Below are 20,800 nucleotides of genomic sequence, written 5' to 3'. Positions count from 1 at the left end.
CGGGGTTTAAGGCCTTGTCGCCGGCTGAGGGCCGTGTGTGCTCCGAGTTTGGCAACTCCACCCTTGGTCGGACGCGTCCTTGGGATTTGCCAGGTTGGTAACCTGGGCACTGAGGGCGCCCTAAATAACTAAAGCTAGGTGTTGGATCCTAGTCGCGGTTGATAACATGCATGAGAGTGGGGGCAAGTTCGTTCGTAGTGAGAGTACGACTGCTTGGCTCAGCCCACTGACTGCAGTGTGTGTAGATTGCGTGTGTGTGTGTGTGAAAGCGCCGTTAGAGTCGGCGTCTAGTCGGAAGTACGGGAGTCAATTAAAGTAACAAAAAGAATTCGTGTCTAAAAGTGTGTGTTTGTGGTGTGCAGAAATCGCGGCAGAAGGCCGTGTCACGAGTCGTTGGAAGCTGTGAAGTCAATTGGGGGGTTGAATTTGGTTTTATATTTTTTAGGGGAAGAGAAACCGCGGTATCGAGTCCGTGGTGCAGTTTGAATAATTTGTGAGGTGCACAAGAGCGGACGGCACCCGCTCTGTGTGCCGCTTAGGGCGTTGTCCAGAATAAGCAGAAGTGTCTCGCAGAAAGTTTGAATGGGACTGCGAGAAGCATGAAGTGTGTGTGAGCCAGCCTCGAGGGGGCGGGTTCACAGGTGGAACGAATGAAGAGTAAAATGTGCGTGTGTGTGAGAGAAAGAAAAGGTGGGGGCGAGTGACCAGCCTGTGAGTGTGTGTGCATTCCTTGATGGCTGTAGCTCAGGTGGCAGAGCAGGTCAGCCACTAATCAGAAGGTCGGTGGTTCGATCCCAGGCTGCCTCCTGGCTGCCTGCAAAATATCCTTGGGCAAGATACTAACCCCATGTTTACCTACTGGTGGGTGGTCAGAGGGCCCGGTGGCGCCTGTGTCTGGCAGCCTCGCCTCTGTCAGTGCGCCCCAGGGCAGCTGTGGCTACAATGTAGCTGCCATCACCAGTGTGTGAATGGGTGAATGACTGAATGTAGTGTAAAGCGCTTTGGGGTCCTTAGGGACTAGAAAAGCGCTATACAAAAGCAGGCCATTTACCATTTACAAAGAATGAATAATGAAAGTCTCTCAGTCTGTCGTTTACAGGTGGGGAACGGACCTGGATCAATTCTCCACGGGCAGCAGTCGGAAGAAAATTGTAGGTTAAAATCATTAGAAAAAAAGAGAAAACACTCAGCCAGAATTTTTTGGCTGAATTGTTTTGCAGCTTCCCATCCTCATCCTGAACAAGCAAACTCCAAGGAAGCTAATCTCTCCCTGAAGACACCGAGTGCAGTTCCAGAAGCACGAGCATGAACATCAACAGTGGACAGCAGTCCAAGAGACAATCTGAGCAGAGAGGTCCAGCAAGCGCTGTGGGCAAACGGCATCAGAAAGAGAAGAACCACCATCTAGATTGGATGGATGGAGATGCGTTTCCAGCAAGCTGCAAAGTGTGAAGGACTTTTGAGAAGACTGTCTGAGTTTGACATTTGCCATGTTTGGAGTGAGATGGCAATGAAAGAGACAGTGGGACAAAGAGAGACACGGGACAAAGCTGAAGAAAACTGACTGCCATTGGACTGAAAAGTGGGAGAGAAGAAAAGGAGCAGAAGAGGGCTGAGGCTGCTGTTTTAGTGTGGGGAATCAAATTGGGTTAAGGAATCCAGGGAGACAAGCGACTGCCTGGAAGTGGAGGATTGACACAGTGTCCAGACCACCACAAAAGGGGGAGGAAGACAAGCACTGAGGTATGCAAGTGTACTGTTAGAAAAATGGAAAGGTGACAACACACACATGTAGATAATATGCACCAGAGATAATAAAAAAAAAAAAAATCATACACAAAGTGTTACATATTAAAAGAGGGTATTTGTAGAAGGGGTTAACAACACACAGTGTGGTTGCCTATGGTAACCTGCAAGCATTTGGGGTTTAGCTGTGCCTGACTATGACAGAGTTCTTCATTTGGATGTTTCTGAAACAAAATTTGGAGTGAGCGGAGTTTTGTTTCAGAAAAAAGGGGGAAGGTACATGAAAGGATACATAAAAACAGAAAATGTATTAACCCGACTAACACACACACACACACACGTAATGAAGATCAAACACAATTTTAAGTAGGCAATACTGTTACCATCATCCTGTCTGGTTTATTGAGTGGGTTGAGAACTGATACATAGACGACTGAATTAGTATTATTTTGGGGAACATGACAGCAGGGTGAACAGAATCCTGCTATCATGTTCCACAGAGTTTAAATGAGTGAAACTGGCAGATTTTTTGTTTTGTTTTGTTTTTGTTTCTGAAGTATGGCGAAAGTTTTACCATGGCACCAAGTTTTAGATTTGGTGTTTTCTCACGTATAAGAGAAAGAATATACTGCAACAAGTCCTAAGACCGGGCTTCTGTATTTTTATTTACTTTTGTTTTACAGTTTTATCTTTTATTTTTCATTTTATTTTTATTTTTGAACAGTGCACTGATTTCTGTTTGTGAATTTCTTTTCTTTAAGCAGATCTGCACGTCGGGAATTAAAGCGCTACACGTCGTCGAGAAAATTGTTGCAAGTGAGTTTCTCCACATTAAAATGGGCTCAGGAGAAAGCCACTTATCTGGGACAATTAGAAAATGAGAGTCCCTGCCTAAAAAGGATTCAGCGAAGTAATCCAATCTAAAGTTCTTCTTTTTCTTTTGAAATGACGTCATTTTGCTGAAAGTGGAAACTAAATGCGACGATAGGTTTCCACTATCAGCAAAGAAAGAAAGAATGAATGTATGAATGAATGAGTGAAAGAGGAAAAACCGACTGGTAAAAGCTGATAAGACTTGACCACGACTCAAGGTTAACCTCCACCTAGACAGAACGAAAGGGTGGATGAATTTATGTGTTTCTTTTTACAGGAGCAGTAACTAGTTAATGTTTTTCTACTACAGAATTTCTGGGTTTATGTGTGAAGAAAACTGTGTTTACAGGTTTTGAGTTGGTGATGCTGTTATACTGTGTTGAAACCAGTGTCATTCCTTTTACAGCAGGCTTAATTTTATGGCCTTTTACGGCACCTCTGGAATGTGGATGGCCGACACCTGCCCACCAGGACGATCCATGTGTGTTCCTAATGTTTGTTTTTTCTAAGAGTGCATGTAGAGGATTCAGCAGAAAACAGACAAGTGACATGAGGAAACAAATAAGAGATGCAGTGTTTATGAAATAGTTGAATATGGGCTCATTAGCTGGCCACTATTGAGCTCATAGTGATGAAATGGGTGGAGTGACATTGTTTAAGGAAAGTCACAGATTAAATTGTGGAATAAATTGGGATGATTCATGATTTGGGACAAATTATGGCAATAATAGTGATTTAATGATTGGAGAAAACCTGCACATGATACTTGTCTGTTATGCTGAATACTTTATTACCCTTATGATCTATAGTTGGTTGCAAATGTGAAGTTTGATTTAACAGATTTGTTTTCCAGCTTACAGGCTCCAGGTGGAGCTGGGAGTTAAACAAGTTTAACATGTGACTGCTGATTAATGTTTTTACACAGAGTTACAGGTTGGAGTATGGCTGCTCCAAGTGGGAAACCCTGGAGATTGTTTTAGGGAGACTGTGCAACATTCTTGTGCATGTCTCATTGGGGAGTTGACACATGGTGAAAGCCGTGTGGCAAGAGGAGTGTTATTTTTAATCTGTAGATGTCGTGAGGTGCCATGACGAGAAGGAGTGGCTGAGATCGTCCACAAGATGGGAGCTGAGGCCAGGAGAGAGTCTTCAGGAGGATCAGAGATCATCTTCAGCACAGCAGACATCACACAGAGAGCTGTGCTACTGAGCTTCCAGGAGATCAAGACTCACACAACCGCAGTGCTGGGTTACATCAAACACTGCATGGACACTGTCACCACGGAAAAGCGGGTCCGGTTCTACCCCAACCGTAAACCCTGGATGACAAGCAAGGTTCAGGCACTGTTAAAGACACGCAACTCTGCATACAGGGGGGACCAGGACATGTACAGCAGAGCAAGAGCAGACCTTAAAAAAGGCATCAGAGCAGCAAAAACTGGACTATTCAAACAAGCTCTCAGATCACCTCTCTGATAACAACTCCAGGAAGGTATGGGAGGGCCTGAAACACATCACCAATTACAAAGCCAATGGGACAAATATAGATAATATGGACATCTCGTTAGCGGAGGAACTTAACCACTTTTTTTGCCCGCTTCGAGAAAACTGCAGTCACCCCCACCATGCACACCACCCTGCCCACAGTGTCCTCTGAGCACAGCCCCCACACATTTAGCCTCCAACAACATCAGGTCCGCAATGTGTTCAGAGCAGTAAATCAGAGGAAAGCTGCTGGAATACCTGGTAGAGGGCTCAAAGCCTGTGCCGACCAGCTGGCTCCTGTGTTCACCAGACTATTCAACCTCTCCCTGACACATGCCTCTGTCCCTCACTGCCTGAAATCATCAACAATAGTCCCAGTCCCCAAGTCCACCACCATCAGTAGCCTCAGTGACTACAGACCCATCGCACTGACTCCAGCGGTTGTAAAGTGCTTTGAGAAGCTGGTCCTAAAACACATAAAGGACAGCCTCCCACCCAGCTTCGACCCCCACCAGTTTGCCTACAAGGCAAATAGGTCCACAGAGGATGCAATTTCCACTGCTGTCCACTCCGCTCTTCATCACCTGGAGAATCCTGGGACATCAGTGTTACACAGTGAGGGGCGGTGAGGGAAACATCAGACTTCACTCTATCTTAATTAAAGTAATTGTTTTATTATCTCTTGCCAACATCATACACATGCAGACAGCAACTTTTCAAAATGGCCCCTCATCCATTTCCTACTCCCTTTAAATACTCTAAAGACACACCTTCTTAATACAGACTGGCCTATAAAAGAGCTGCAATTGAGGCAGGCTTCCTCTTTACTGGGAAAACAAGATGGCCACCACAAAGGTAACCTGCAACACTTTGTTACTTAAATGCTTCCCAACAATCAGTAAGGATGCTCTTCGTTGATTTCAGCTCGGCCTTCAATACTATCATCCCAGACATTCTTATAGACAAGCTGGTAAACTTGGACTTCCCCCCCTCCACATGTGCATGGATCAAAAACTTCCTCACAGACCGTTCACAATCAGTCAAGGTTGGCAACCAGCGATCATCCACCCTGTCACTCAGCACTGGCTTACCACAGGGATGTGTGCTGAGTCCACTATTATACACTATCTACACCAGTGACTGCACCCCTACGCACCCCTGCAACATCATCATCAAGTTTGCAGACGACACCACTCTGATGGGGCTCATCACCAACAATGATGACACCGCCTACAGGGATGAGGTCCAGCAACTGTCAGAATGGTGTAACTACAATAACCTCACCCTAAACACCAAGAAAACCAAGGAAGAGTCTGGTTCAGATGCTGGCAGTTCTCGCTGCAGTCTACCGGTAGCGTCTCCTTTCAGACCAGGATAAACGAATGTCACCGAGCAGTGACTAACTTTGTGGTCAAAGGCTTGCACCCATTTGCCACAGCAGATGATTTTCGGTAAGTGAATGTGTTTAATTGTAGGCAGGGACATTACTGGATATTCTTGTGTAATTGCTACAGAATAATTTATGTTATACTTTGTTATTGCTACAGAAGAATATTTATTTTATTATTTTACATTTACAATTTTTTTCCCCGGGGACCCTGTGACACCCCATTGAAGAGCCGTAGGCTGTGGATCACTTAAGATCTCAGTGTTGGGTTTGTAAGGCCATGTTACTCCTAAATTTCTATCTTGTTCAAAGAGAAGATATAAAACAAAGTTATTATTAATAATAATAATAATAATAATAATAATAATAATAATAATAATAATAATAATAATAATAATATTTTATTTATGAGCGCCTTTCATGTCACCCAAGGACACTTTACAATAGGATAAAACACTTAGTAAAACAATGGCAGAATAAGAACAATAAAATAAAAGCACAAGATAAAATGAACAAACAGTGGATTCACAGTGAATATGCAGATTTGAACAGATGAGTTTTGAGTTGGGATTTAAACTGGGGGAGAGAACCAATATTTCTTATTTCAGGGGGCAGGGAATTCCACAGCCTGGGAGCAGAGCAGCTGAAAGCTCTGCTTCCCATGGTGGTGAGGCGGAAGGAGGGTACAGTAAGCTGGACAGAAGAAGAGGAACGAAGTGAACGGGCAGAACAAGTGGTGGTTAACAGGTCAGAAAGGTAAGAAGGAGCGAGGTTATGAATGGCCTTGAAGGTGAGCAGAGAAAGTTTGAAAATTATCCGGAATTTCACAGGGAGCCAGTGAAGTTCCTGAAGAACAGGGGTTCTGGTGATAATGCGAGCAGCAGAGTTCTGAACCAGTTGAAGCTTATGGAGGGATTTTTGGGGGAGACCATGCAGAAGAGAATTGCAGTAGTCAATACGGGAGGTAACAAGACTATGTACAAGAATGGACGTAGACTGGGTGGAAAGAGAAGGAAGCAATCTGTTAATGTTACGTAGATGGAAGTAGGCAGAACGGGTGAGGTTATTGATGTGAGATTTATAGGAAAGTGAACTGTCTAGGATGACACCAAGGCTCTTTACCTGAGGAGAAGGGAAAACTGTGGAGTTATCGATAGTGAGTGAGAAATGGTTTGCCTTCAAAAGTTCTAAGCTAATCGACCTTAGTGTTCTCCTTTCTTAAAAAGAATCGATAAAGAATGGAATCGTTAAACAGAATCGAAAATGGAATCAGAATCTTGAAAATCTTATCAATACCCATCCCTAGTCACGTATAATGATGGTTTTGTAGCTGAGTTCTTATCTTCTCGCATTTCTGCAGTCACCCACTAATCTACCGAAGTTGAAACTGGATCATGTATAAGCACAGAAAACATTTTTACTACTGAAACTAATTTTTAACATATTGTTCAAACTAATATTTTCATTTACCTTGGCTATGGAATAATACTTTAATTCTTAATTATTTGAAAATAGGAAAAGCTTTGTTTTAGCACTCTGACCATAAAGCTAGATGGTTTCACAACTTCACAACTGAAAGTTTACTCACTTGCAATTGTGATGACAAGACTTCTGCTTCTCTCTACCTCACATCACCTGACAAGGTAGTGTATAGAAACACAGATAGTGTATGAAATATGCTTAGTGGGTGATGGGAATTCCCCACCCAGCAGCCTAAAGGATATTTCCAGACTGCCTAATCCAGACCTCTTTTGTTTTGGTTATTCTTTGTATTTTGGTCTTGTGATGGTGTCACAAATTCAGAAATAACCCACTTTGAACTTCTGTTTCCTCTGTTCATACATCATAGTTTGCATTAAAATAGATGTTTTTATAATATTAAAAACATTTGAAAGAGCCTTACTTTATATATTACCTGACTGCTAATTTTCACTACAAGTACTACAATACTACAGTGATTCAAAATGATGCCTATTGCTTTGGATCTGCAGAAAGTTAGGCCTAACTCACACAGTTATGAACATTAAACTCAATGAATGAAATTTGTTCAGTATTTCTTTGGTTTGGTTTTACAGAAAAAAAGAATTTAAAAAAGTAATGTAAAGTGAATTCAAGGAAACAGTGAAGGCTGTAATAATTAAGAATTTCTGTTTGAACACATTATCTACTGTTCCCTGATTCAAAGCACAAGGGGTTGATTTCAGGGTAGTGATGAGGGCAATAGTAAAGAGGCATTTATGGGCAAACACATTTTTACTTTATTTTGTTTCTTGGTTTAGTTACGACACGGATATGTGAGCAATGTTGCAATCTGAAAATATAACACTGCTTGTTTGGGCTGACTTACTCGTAAACTGCTGCTAAAACAGTAGAGACCTCGTTTTAGTCACTATTCTGTCACTTTGACTATGTTGGCATTCCTGGAGCCAGACTTCAGTATTTGAAATGTAACAATAAGCTTAATAGATTTTCTAAACCAGGGGTAGAATAAGGCATAGACGATAGGGTTGAGGCACGAATTAAAATAGAAAAGACATAAAACAAATGCAGAAGATGATCCGTTGAGGAAGGCATTCTGGCCTGTGAGTGTGACACAATAAAATGGTAAGGCGCATGACAAGAATGCAATTACAACAATACCAAGAGTCCTGGCTGCTTTCATCTCTGATTTCTTTGGATTTCCCTTCCTTGAACACTGGTATGTGACACCTGCAGTATGAGTCCGCATGGCCCGAACCTGAGACACAACCACTACAAATATTCTCAAATACAGAACTATAATGACAGTAATAGGAAGTAGGAAGTTCAAAGCAAGATCTGCAACATATTCAATAAAGTTAATATGGACAACACACTCTCCCACACAAGAATTAAACCTGCTTTGCTGTTTCAAGTTGTCCTTTAAGAGGAAACTACCAGCAAGGGCAGAAAAGCTCCAACACAGTGAAACACAGATCTGAACTCTTTTTGCAGTGACTTTGGTGGGATAATGCAGAGGATCACAAATGGCCACATAACGGTCAACTGATATCAGTACCATGGTTCCTATTGAGGAAGAGGTGTTAATTGTGCCAATAACATAATACAGAATACACATGAAGTCACCAAAATACCAGCAGCCGTCTATAAACATTATGTAAAAGAGCAAATAGAGACCCACAAAGAAATCGGAGACAGCCAGAGAGAGGAGGAGGAAGTTGGTGGGATTATGGAGCTGCCTAGAGAAAAAAAGAACTTGTTACTTGCAGCATAAATTCATAGTTGTTATTTTTTTTTTTTAAGTTTTTCCTTAAAATAAGCTATTAATCTTTTAACTTTACAAAATATGTGGCTACTTGAAGTGGGAGATGGAGATGATGACCAGCAGGTTAAGAGTTGCAGTGAGCACAGAGATAGAAGATATTATCATGTAAATGAGCGTGGAAACTGAGACAGGATGCAGAGCCTTTCTGCAAGAGGAGTTGAGCAGATGTGGAAAGCAGAATTCAACTCCCTCCATCATCATCACAGGAGGTGAGCTGATTAGGTTTATCTTGTTCTTTTACTCCTCCCATGTTCTCTTCATTAAAAAAGGTCCCTCCTTCCACATATTTCCCATGTTGCTGTCTGTGTTTATTGTGCTATGGTGTGTTGATATCTGTGCATTCCTGTATTATCCTTCTGTGTTACACATTTCCATGTTTTTTTTCCTCGCTACCTGGCCTGACCTGTCTCCCCAGTGTGATGTTTGTGTATTGTATGTACGGTCGGCAAGGTCTGTCATCTTGGTTGTGGGAAAAAGATCTGCAACTGACAAATAAAGGCCATCTCATCTCATCTCATATTGAGCCCTATGTACATTTGCTCCATAAGGGTTCACAGACCAATTTTAGTATCTGTAATGGACAAAGGTGTTAAAAAATTGTTTGCCTCCTTCCTGAATTCCTTTTTTTTTGGTATATTTGTCACACCCAAATGTTTCAGATCATCAAACAAATTAAAATATAAGACAAAGATTACACAAGAAAACAAAATGAAGTTTCATAATGAAGGGCTTTATTATTAGGGGGCAAAAAATCAAATTCCAATCAAGCGTGTTGGAGGAATTTTGGCCCACCCATCTTTGCAGAATTGTTGTAATTCAGCCACATTGGAGGGTTTTAAGAGGTTCAAGGTTCAAGGTTCTTTATTTGTCACATGCATAGTTATACAAGTATAACACACAGTGAAATGTAGCCTGACACGCTCCTCGACATGTGCAAAAATATGTATATATATATATATATATATACATATAGTATATACACTGGGTGAATGTGCAGTAGTAGCAGCAAGCAGGTGAATTCTGTACATTAATATGAATAGACATCTGACTATTTTACAGGATAGACAATATAAACATATTTAAATTTAAAGGAATTTGAAATGTACATTGTGTCTGGGTTTAGAGTGTCTGGAAGAGTCCTGTCTCAGTCAATTATAGATGATGTGAGAGGGCGGGTGTGTGTGTTTAGGGCACGGATGGCTTGGGGATAGAAGCTCCTCTTGAGTCTCTCTGTCCTTGCCCGGAAGATGTGGAACCTTCTACCAGATTGCAGAAGTTGGAACAGTTTGTTGCCAGGATGGGACGGGTCCTTCAGTATCTGCGCTGCTCTAGTCCGGCATCTCCTGGTGTAGGTGTCCTGAAGCGGGGGGAGAGCAATCCTGCAGCAGCGCTCTGCTGTACGGATCACTCTCTGGAGAGCTTTTTGGTCCTTCACACAGCTGTTCCCAAACCACGATGTCATGTTCTGTGTGAGGATGCTCTCCACAGCGCCTGTATAGAAAATCCTGAGGATCTTTGGAGAGACCCTGAACTTCCTCAGTTGTCGTAGGTGATACAGGCGCTGCCTAGCCTTTTTGGTCTGGACCAGAATGTGGGCAGCCCATGTCAGGTCTGAGGAGATGTGGACACCAAGATATTTGAAGGACTGCACCCTCTCCACTGGAGCTCCATTGATGATAATGGGCTTGTAGTCTCTGTGCTGACCCCTTCTGAAGTCCACCACCAGCTCCTTGGTCTTGCTGACGTTCAGCTGGAGGTGGTTGTCCTGGCACCACGATGCCAGATTCTTCACTTCATCCATGTAGGCCGCCTCATCGTTGTTGGAGATGGCACCCAACACCACTGTGTCGTCAGCAAACTTCACAATGGTGCTGGAGCCATGGGTGGCCACACAGTCTGAAGTGTAGAGGGAGTAGAGCAGTGGCGAGAGGACACATCCCTGAGGTGCTCCTGTGTTGATGGTGATGCTGTTGGAGAAGCACCTGCCCACCCTCACCACCTGAGTTCTGCCAGTGAGGAAGTCCAACACCCATGCACACAGACGGCTGTTAAGTCCCAGATCCCTGAGCTTTGTGAACAGTCTGCAGGGCACTATTGTGTTAAACGCTGAACTGTAATCAACAAACAGCATTCGCACATAGTTACCCTGTTTCTTGTCCACGTGGCTGAGAGTGGTGTGTAGGACGTGGGCGATGGCATCCTCTGTGGATCTGTTTGAGAAGAGAAGATACGATAAGGTAAAATAAGATAAGATAAGATAAGATAACCTTTATTAGTCCCACACGTGGGAATTTTGTTTTGTCACAGCAGAAAATGGACAGTGCAAAGTTATATAGCAAAAATTAGAGAACACTGGAATACAATAAGAATATAAAGAAAGATACTGTACACAACTTTGCAGAATAGAATAGAATAAAATAAAATACTGTATGCAATAGAATCAAATCAAATCAAATAATATATACAATAGGATAAAAATAGAATACAAATCCTATATACAACTGAGTTAAAATACAACTTTGTCATAAAAAGAGTATTGCACTTAGTCTTATTGCACATGTGTGGGTTTGTGTGTGTTTGATCAGCTGCAAAAGTCTTTGTTGTGGAGTCTGACACCATGGGGGAAACCTGTGAAATCTCTCCGTCCCACACCGTGGGTGCCGCAGCCTGCCACTGAAGGAGTTGCTCAGTGCTGTCAGAGTCTCCTGCATGGGGTGGGAGATGTCGTCCAACAGGGATGACGCCATTCTCCTGTCACTCACTACCTCCAATGGGTCCAGAGGGCATCCTAGAACAGAGCTGGCCCTGTGGATCAGCCTGTTCAGTCTCTTCCTGTCCCTGGCAGAGATGTTGCTGCCCCAGCAGACTACACCATAAAACATGGCTGAGGCCACCACAGAGTTATAGAAGGTGTGTTGCCCTTAAGGCATTTCTCTGAATAAATAGGTTCATAAGTTTGAAATAAATAATTCTAAAAAGATTTGCCATTAAAAAATTAATATGTGTTGTTAAAATGAATAATTCATGCTTTACATACGTTTTGTTTAAAAGGAAAATATCGCTAAAATGTATTTCCTGTTCTGGCGGGGCACTTCCGGTTCCGGTCAAGCACTTCCGGTTTTGGTCAAGCACTCAGTTTTGCTGAGAAACAGGCTCCTCATGCTAAAGGCAGTATGGAGATGTAATCAAATGCCATCTACTCCGAATTATCAGGCTGGAACGCCGTAAGTTACTTTATATGACAGTTCATATAGATAGCTTTGGATATTAATGTATATTTTGCTAACATGAATGTTTTAGTGAGAGTAATGCACTTTATTGATGTAAACGTGCTTCTGCCTCTTGAGATGGAGTTTATTTTCTGTCATTTCAGTTTTCACCACATGTTCATGGAGACAATTAAACAAGCTGCAACTAAACTCCAGGGTCTTCATTTGTGGTTTAACTCGGTGTCACCAACATCCTCGTTGAAAACACTACAGAAGGTCTTCAGGAGTGAGCCCTTCACTCCAAAAGACCTGAGTCTCTGCAGCAGGCACAGCCTGCTCTGCCCTTTGCTGTAGAGGGCGTCTGAGTTATGAGTCCAGTCCAGTTTATTGTTTAGATAAACACCAAGGTATCTGTAGCTGTCCACAGCCACCTTGGATGTTCAGTGTTTGCAGTGGAGGATGCTTGTGCCTGCGGAAGTCTAACACCAGCTCCTTGGTTTTATTAGTGCCACTCCAAAGTCTTCAGTTTGTTTTCTCAAGGCATTAAGAGATGGTGTTTTTTGGATCATTGTCCTGCTGCAGAACCCAAGTGCACTTCAGCTTGAGGTCACAAACAGATGGCTGGACATTGGAACATGGGTTGTACTCAGTAGGTGTACTGCAAAAGTACAGCACCTGCACCCTAAGCACTGGCATCCAGCTCTAACTTGAACACGCGAGTAAAATCAGGGGCACCTAAAACTGGGGGACAGCACAACAGGGCTTTGGCTGAGTCAAATGCTTCCTGACAGTCAGAGTTCCACAAAAGGAGGTGTGACGGACTTGTCAACGCAGTCAAGGGAGTAACCGCTGTGGCAAAACCCACGGTAGTAGCCACACATACCCAGAAAACGGCGAAGTTGACACCGTGTTGTTGGTACTGGGAAATCCAAAATGGCCTGGACTTTGGCCGTGAGAGGGCGTACCTGCCCCTGTCCCACCTGTTTCCCCAGATAGGTAACCACAGCTTTGCCGAACTCGCACTTGGCAAGATTCACTGTCAAACAGGCATCCTTCAACCGGGCAAAAACTTCCCGCACCATGTCCATGTGCTCTGGCCATGGACATGGTGAATAAACGACAATATCATCTTAGTAAACCTCACAGCCATGGACACCCAATAGCACCATATTCATCGGTCTTTGGAACGTGGCCGGAGCATTTCTTAACCCAAACGGCATCACAGTATATTGCAGGAAGTGGTCTGGTGTCACAAAAGCAGAGATCTCAGCCGCCCGTGGTGAAAGGGGCACCTGCCAATAACCTTTCAAAAGATCCAACTTTGTGACAAATCTGGCTGAACCCACCCTATCTACGCAATCATCCATGCGTGGGAGCGGAAAAGAGTCTGGTTTAGTGACGGCATTTACTTTGCGGTAGTCATTACAGAAGCGTGGAGTTTGGTCAGATTTAGGCACCAAAAGGGTAGGTGAACTCCAGGGGCTTAAGCTAGGGACTGCAAAACCATTCTTCAGCAAGTATTCCACCTCCTTCTTCATAACAGCCCGCTTTACTGGGTTGACCCGGTAGGCATGCTGCTTAATGGGCCTGTGGTCACCAACATCTTTATCATGCTCAAGCACGGTGGTTTGAGTCTCTTTTTGTCACTAAAAAGCATGGCATGGCCACAAATCAGACTATATATGTCCTGCTTGAGGGGCTCATCCAAGTAAAACAAATGAGCCTCAAGATCCTCCAGGATTTTTGAATTCTCTAAGCGTCCCCCAGAACTTGGTCCCTGGTGCTCATGCAACCCATCCACCTCAGGTTGGTAGGAGGGTGATCCCACCGTCACAACAGGGGAGCCCATGTTGGTGCGCTTGGGGGTTTTCCTATCATACCTCTCCTTCATATTGCTCTGGGCATTAGAAAGCGAGCTACGTGCCAACTCACACGCAGCGTGCAACCTCTCCCTAAACGAACTCACATAATCAAGTATATTGTGCGCGGGTCTCGGCTGGTCTGCAAGCCACCTCTCCTGGAGCAGACGTAAGGGTCCATGCACAGTGTGTCCAAAAACCAACTCCGCCGGGCTAAAACCCAGGGACTCTTGTGTGGCTTCTCGAATGGCAAACAGCAACAATGGCAGGCCCACATCCCATTCTGAATCAGTTTCAACACAGTACTTCCGCAACATGGCCTTTAGAGTCTGGTGGAATCGCTCCAATGCCCCCTGAGTTTCTGGGTGATAAGCACTAGTCACCCGGTGCTTAACAGACAGTTCAGACATAACTTGAGCAAAAACCCTAAACAGGAAATTAGATCCCTGGTCGGTTTGAATGTATTTTGGTAACCCAAATGTAGAAAAAAACTGAACTAGTGCTTTCACAACGGCCTTTGCCCTGAGCGATCGCAGTAGAATATCTTCTGGAAACCGTGTGGTCGCACACATTATGGTAAGTACATACTGGTAACCTGCCTTGGTCTTCAGCAAGGGCCCTACACAGACCGCTATGACATGTTCGAAGGGCTCACCTATTGCAGGGATAGGATGTAAAGGGGCAGGAGGGATGACCTGATTGGGCTTGCCAGACACCTGACAAACATGACAGGACCGACAATAAAGAGCCACATCAGATTTAAGCCCTGGCCAAAAAAAATAGCGGAGCACTCTGTCATACATTTTTCTAATCCCTAAGTGGCCCGACAGATGATGCTCATGGGCAAGACTCAAAACCTGGGATCGGTACTCCGTCGGCACCACAATCTGAGTGACCACATCACCCTCTAACCCAGACACCGGAGTCCACTTGTGCAACAGAACCCCGCGGTCAAATTGGTAGGATGCAGGACCAGGTACAGCCACCTGCTGCTGGGCAGCAGATCGGCAGGCAGACAAAGTATCATCAGACTGTTGAGCCTCAACAAGCTGCTCCCTGTTCACTGCCAAACACAAGTCCTCTGATACTACACTAAAAACTTTAGATTTGTCACCGTCTACCTCCGGGGAAGGGCTATTATGTGACTCAGAACCATCCAAGAACGTCTCAGATATGAGAGATGAGATTTCTCTCAACTCAGGATGCCACCAATGACACAAGTTTCTCTCCATCTGTGCTACCCCCACGTGGGCAAGCCCGTGGGCCTCATTCACCTTCTGTTTCGCCATTTTGGCTGTTAACACGGGGATGCCTCCTCCTGAGCCTGTTTGACTTCCTCAGTCATGTTAGTGGACACTTCCTCTTCTGCAGTTACCTGTATCATTTGTCTCCGTCCTTTGTAGCCTGCCGCCTCCTTTGCGGCTTCATCTGCTTTCTGGTTTCCTTTTGCCACCATGCTGGTTCCTTGTGAGTGCGCTTTGCATTTTATGATACTCACCTCATCTGGGTCAGCCAAGGCCTTCTCCAGTTCCCAGTTTCGGTGTCAGGTGTCCAAGGCAACTCAGCTTTGAGATTTCGAACGCCAACTTGCTTCATTAGGCCCCTTAAAGGGGCAGTTTTACCTGCATAATCCGGAATGAACTGTCTGCTGTAACCTGTCAAACCAAGAAAAGAAAGCATTTCTCTCACAGTTCGCAGTTTTGGATGTGTCAGAATTTGGTCTGTGTGTGTGTTCATCAAACCCGCTGATTTGTGTGCGATTACCTGGCCAAAAATGTTACCTCAGGTCGAACTAACTGCAACTTTTCTTTACTCACTTTGAAGCCACCCTCTGCCAATCTATTCAACACAACGAGCGAGGCTGCTGCAAAATCCGCTGCTGACGGGGCTGCAATGAGAAGATCATCAACATACTGTATTAACCCTCCTGCCTTCTTGGGACCTTTTTGTGCCACTGCTATGTGTTAAATGGCTGCCATTTCCACTGTGTTCAGTGGAATATAACCAAACTTGCCACAGGATAGTTTTTACCTGTCAATGTTAATATTCCAGTGTGAATTCCTTAAATCAGCCTAAAATGGCTGAGCAGCAGAAATCCCCACACCCATCACCCTGGGGACCATTTTCTGCCCATTGACTTCCATTATAAACGCTATTTTTCAACCCCAAATTATCATCATATGATTTTATTTTTTCTTCTTTTCTTGGATGTCAATGAAGACTCAGGGCCTTGAAGTTTTAATTTTTAAATTGCAAAAAAAATGCAAAAAAAATAATGGCAGGTCAAAATGTATGTTGGTGCCAATCTTTGGTCCATCTAAAGGCCTACTTATAATGACAATCACATATTACTTCAACTGGTTTTTTGTGGAAATATTTAGTTTCGTTTTTTGGTTTTTGGGGCTTATAACACAGGGCGCTCATGTAATAACACTGGGATTTGAAGGGTTAAAACAACGAAAATATAATTAAAACTTTACATGAATATTTCAGGGAGAAGTAGTTTTACAAGGTTGGCTAATTTAAAGTGGAATAAAATATGGATATATGGTCTTTTTATGGCGTGGCTGAGAATGGTCCCTAGGGTGATGGGTGTGAGTTTTTTAAAGGATGGCAGGAGGGTTAATGTACATCCATCAGGCAAATTACATGTTGACAGGGCCTCTTTGAGCACCTGATTGAAAATGCCTGGAGAAAGTGCAAAGCCTTGTGGCAAACGTGTGTATCTGAATTGCTGACCTCTGTATGTGAATGAGAAAATGTCCCTGAGTGACTCATGCAGTGGAAGACAAAAGAATGCATTTGCCAGGTCAATACACATGAACCACTTTTGGTCACACGTGATAGCTGATAATGCTGTGTATGGGTTTGGTACAGGTGCAGTGTTAGTAAGTAGTATGGCACCACCATGTCACCAAGGAGACGAGCCCAAGCACGTGTAACCACACATGCCGGGAAAACTGTGGAGTCGCCAAGTCCAGGAGAGGTATGACAAAAAATATCCAGAGTAGGACATTCAGTGACTTCAGGAGTGGCCGGAAACACCTTTCCCCCAGCCAAGTTGTTTCCCAGACTAAGATCAATGCCTTCAATTGGCAGCTGATCTTGCACCTCCACCCGCACTGCGCCCGATACAAAGGGCGAGGTCAAGGTAACAGTATGAAGCGGCATGCGCAAAATACTCATCTTAATCCCCCACACCAACAAATCAGAGCCACAATACGACTGCTGAGAGAAAGGCACAATTCCACGCCGCGCTACAGAATGCTTTGGCCCCCGTATCCCTTAATATGGTGTCGTGGTTCGATTTTGAGGAAGAGACATACGACTGAAAAGTCCATAGTGGGTCAACACAGATTATTTTATTAAAACACACAGTACAGTGTGGGAGGAGCCGGACTTCTTCTCCGTCTGCACAAAGACAGAAAGCTTTATAGTCATTATGACGTCAATAGAATTCCCCCAGAACTCATCAGATAACAACCCTTTCCCGGACTTGTACTCCAGATGTTTTCACTCAACCTATCTGAGACAAAAACAAGTGTGTATCGTGTGTAGTAATGTGAAATTGTGGGTCCAAGTGTCCTGAGATGACTTGGACCTGTTGGGCCTCAGGCTATGCTGGTGCTGTATTACATGGTACATGATACATGATAAACTGATGCAGACTAATGAAGTAATAATGGAATACTGACAGTGCGGGTGAATAATAACACAGTGAGATTAAAATAACATTCCTGGTCAATGGTGATTGGAACCTGGTCCGCTGCATCACCAGACAGTGACAAAAGGTCTGAACACCTCATCTATCGCCACCGGAAAAACCCCATCTGGCACTGGCCCAGGGCGGTCCACAGTAGAACAACACTGTACTGGATGTGGTTTTAGTCTGCGATCCTTTGTCCATCGCACTGGACAAAATGTAATGAGGTGACCGAGTTCATGACAATAGAAACATCTGCGGTCCCCACCCGCCACTGTAGGGCTACGCCTTGAAAGCGGGGGAGATTGTTTCTGACGGTACGCTTCAGGCACCAACTCAAAAGCACGCAACACAGCAGCCTTAACAACATCATAATCTAAACTTTCAGTTGCCAAGAGACTAGCACAAACCTCCTGAGCCCTACCCACCAGCCAACATTGCAGCAGCAAGGCCCAGACCTCCTCCGGCCATTTCAACGCAGTAGCAACACGCTCAAAAGCAGCAAAGAACGAATCCACCTCAGACTTAATAAAGGGTGGCACCAATTTAATGTGCTTACCCACATCAGAATCTTGATGGGGAGCTTGGGTGAGACCAGGTGTGGGTGGCGCAGGCGTAGGGCTACATGGCGGAGGCTGGCGTTCTAGCTCTAGCGCTCTCACCCGAAGGTGCATCGCCTCCACCTCCAACTTGTGATTACTCAATTCCACCTCCTTAATGCGGAGCATCAGCTGGAGCTCCTCAGCTGACGTCCCCACCGTAGGAATAGGAGGAGCTACAGCAGAAGAGGTTACAGGAGGAGTAGTGGAAAAAACAGGTAAATGAGCTAGCGGCTCCACAGTAGCCTCGCCCGCCTCACTGGCAACCGCCACACCCGCCAACAGGCCCCGCTCACCCAAGGCCACAGCCGCCGCAATTCGTCCTTCTTCACCACCACTGGAGCATGCACATCAAAACGGCCGGCAATAAGCAGCAAATCCTCCTTTCTACACCTGTTCAACTGCTGCAAGGTAGGAGTCTTAGCGAACTTATCCAAATCAAACTCCATTTGCGGCCAACAACACACACCAGCCACCAAACAATAGACACACAAAGCAACAAACACCACACGCCTACACGGGGTGGCTGTGGCTCAGGTGGTAGAGCAGATCAGCTACTGATCGGAAGGTTGATGGTTTGATCCTTGGTATCCCCAGTCTGCATGGCAAATATCCTAGGGCAAGATACTAACCCCAAGTTGCCCTTCGATGCTTCATCGGAGTATGAATGCAGTTTAGGTTTCACTTGAGTTTAGAAATGGGTGTGAATGAGTGAATGAGGCATGTTGTATAGAGCGCTTTGAGTACTCCGGGAGAGTAGAAAAGCACTATATAAGAATCAGTCCATTTACCATTTACACGAACCCCACAAAACACAAACGGGCAAGGACGAGCCCCCAATTATGTTACACACTGGCCTTGGGGGGCTGGAGTGCAACACAAGAAAAATAATAAAAAGAAGTAAATCACACAGCCACAGCTTTGCAATGACTAGTCGTTTTATTAACTTGACAGGTAGCGAGCGTCAGGGTGGGCATGGCCAAAACAACAAACAAAACACACTGGAAATGAATCAGAACTAACTTAACTATAGTGAGTCAACCCCAAAAGAAAATACAAACCTCTAACCTGTCTCCCTACCCGAAACAGGAGAAAAAGGTTGTAAAAGAAACAACTTCCCACCCCTACAGCTACTATGTCCAGATAAACGACTCTCTAAACTGTTTTTACTGCAGCCTAGCTCTGTCACACGGCACGAAGGGCCCCAAACGCGCAGCTCACTGGAAACAGGAAGTAGGAGGAGGGGCTGCCGGCTCAGTCAGGTCCCAATTTGTAGCTGGCCTCATTCCCTCTTCCACCAATGGTCAGCCTCCACCTGGAAACTTACATAACACAGACATCACAGAGTACAAACAATGCCCCCACATGGTGTGGCGAGTAACAGCACCACACGGCAACAATAACCTGGGTCAAAACAACCCCAACAGTCAGGAGCACACTAAAATAAATCCGAGGTTTAAATAGGCAAGGCTCCTTTAAAATGCTGAGTAACGATGTACTAATGATGTGCACCTGACATGAAACACCTGTGTGATTTTAATCATTTTAAGAGGGATAATTCCGTGTTCTCCAGCACACAGCTGCAGTTTTTCAGGGTCCCCCCCCCACACAAAAAAACCCCAACAACAACAACCTAAGGTTCCTGGCACACTCTTTTATGCAGGGGAGGTGTGTTGAGCTGTTGTTGCTCCGGTGTGTCTCAGCTTCCCCTGCCGCAGATCCCTCCAGTATGCAGACCTCCGGCTCGGCATGAGCAGGTCCAGACAGTGCGCAGATCTCTGACTTGGCCAGGGTAGGTTCCTCTGGCGTGCTGATCTCCAGAATAGCATAAGAGTTGCCTCCCTCCCCTATGTAGCTAAGGGATGCTGGTGGGGCCGGCGGCGGTGTCGGCCAGGAAACTGTCCCAAGCTGCCAGAGTCCCTATCAGCTGCATCCGGTCCTGCAGCTGTTCCACCTGATGGCAAAACACTGCTCCCTCTGTGTGGCCATGAGCTCGGCAACCATTTGGGCCAGCACTTGGGTCCGGCGACTGGCTGGTCCGGTCCTGGTTCCGCCATCCCAGCACCTGGGTTTCGGCACCTTGCGGGTGAGGCTTGATGAGCTGATGGAGCTCCGGTGTGTCTCAGCAGCCACCACACCTAAGACACACCCCGCCGCAGTAAGTTGTCCAGAAAAGTTGGAGCAACTGTTTTCAAGGCTTCCATTGCTGTAGAACAGCTTTAAATTGTTATTATATACTGTATACACACACATACAAAAAAATCACCTCTTGCCTCTGTGGGTGGTCAGTCCTTTAAACTCCAGTCCTCTACCAGAGGCCTGGGAGCTTGAGTGTCCTGCACAGTATCTTAGCTGTTCCTAAGACTGTGCTCTTTTGGACAGAGATCTCCAGTATTGGTCCTGGGATCTGCTGGAGCTTCTTGCTTAGCTCGGAGTCACTGCACCTAGGTCTCCAATTACCACTGGGACCACTTTTACCTTCACCCTCCACATCTTCTCGAGTCCTTGTTAGTTCCCAACCTTCTTGTGTTCCATCTTCCTATGGCCATCTTCTTCTGCTTGTCCACCACGACAATGTCTGGTTGGTTAGCCACCATGATTTTCTTCGTCTGTATCTGGAAGTCCCACAGGCTCT

The 20,800-nt window shown here is 44.9% G+C and overlaps 1 protein-coding gene across 1 annotated transcript; it reads right to left on the bottom strand.

Annotated features, from left to right (window-relative positions):
• Positions 1 to 7,880: 7,880 nt before the first annotated feature.
• Positions 7,881 to 9,090, bottom strand: LOC308409877 (trace amine-associated receptor 13c-like; the record flags this gene model as incomplete). Its single annotated transcript, XM_080902877.1, has 2 exons — positions 8,827 to 9,090; positions 7,881 to 8,709 (listed from the first exon to the last, which is right to left on the bottom strand). Exons 1-2 carry the CDS (start codon positions 8,994 to 8,996, stop codon positions 7,881 to 7,883), a joined length of 999 nt encoding a protein of 332 aa, XP_080759003.1. The 5' UTR covers positions 8,997 to 9,090.
• Between the last annotated feature and the right edge of the window lie 11,710 nt (positions 9,091 to 20,800).

This window comes from Rhamphochromis sp. 'chilingali' (assembly GCF_963969265.1).
Source record: "Rhamphochromis sp. 'chilingali' genome assembly, chromosome: 14".
NCBI classification, from domain to species: Eukaryota; Metazoa; Chordata; class Actinopteri; order Cichliformes; family Cichlidae; genus Rhamphochromis; species Rhamphochromis sp. 'chilingali'.
This window is presented reverse-complemented; position numbering and strand designations above follow the sequence as displayed.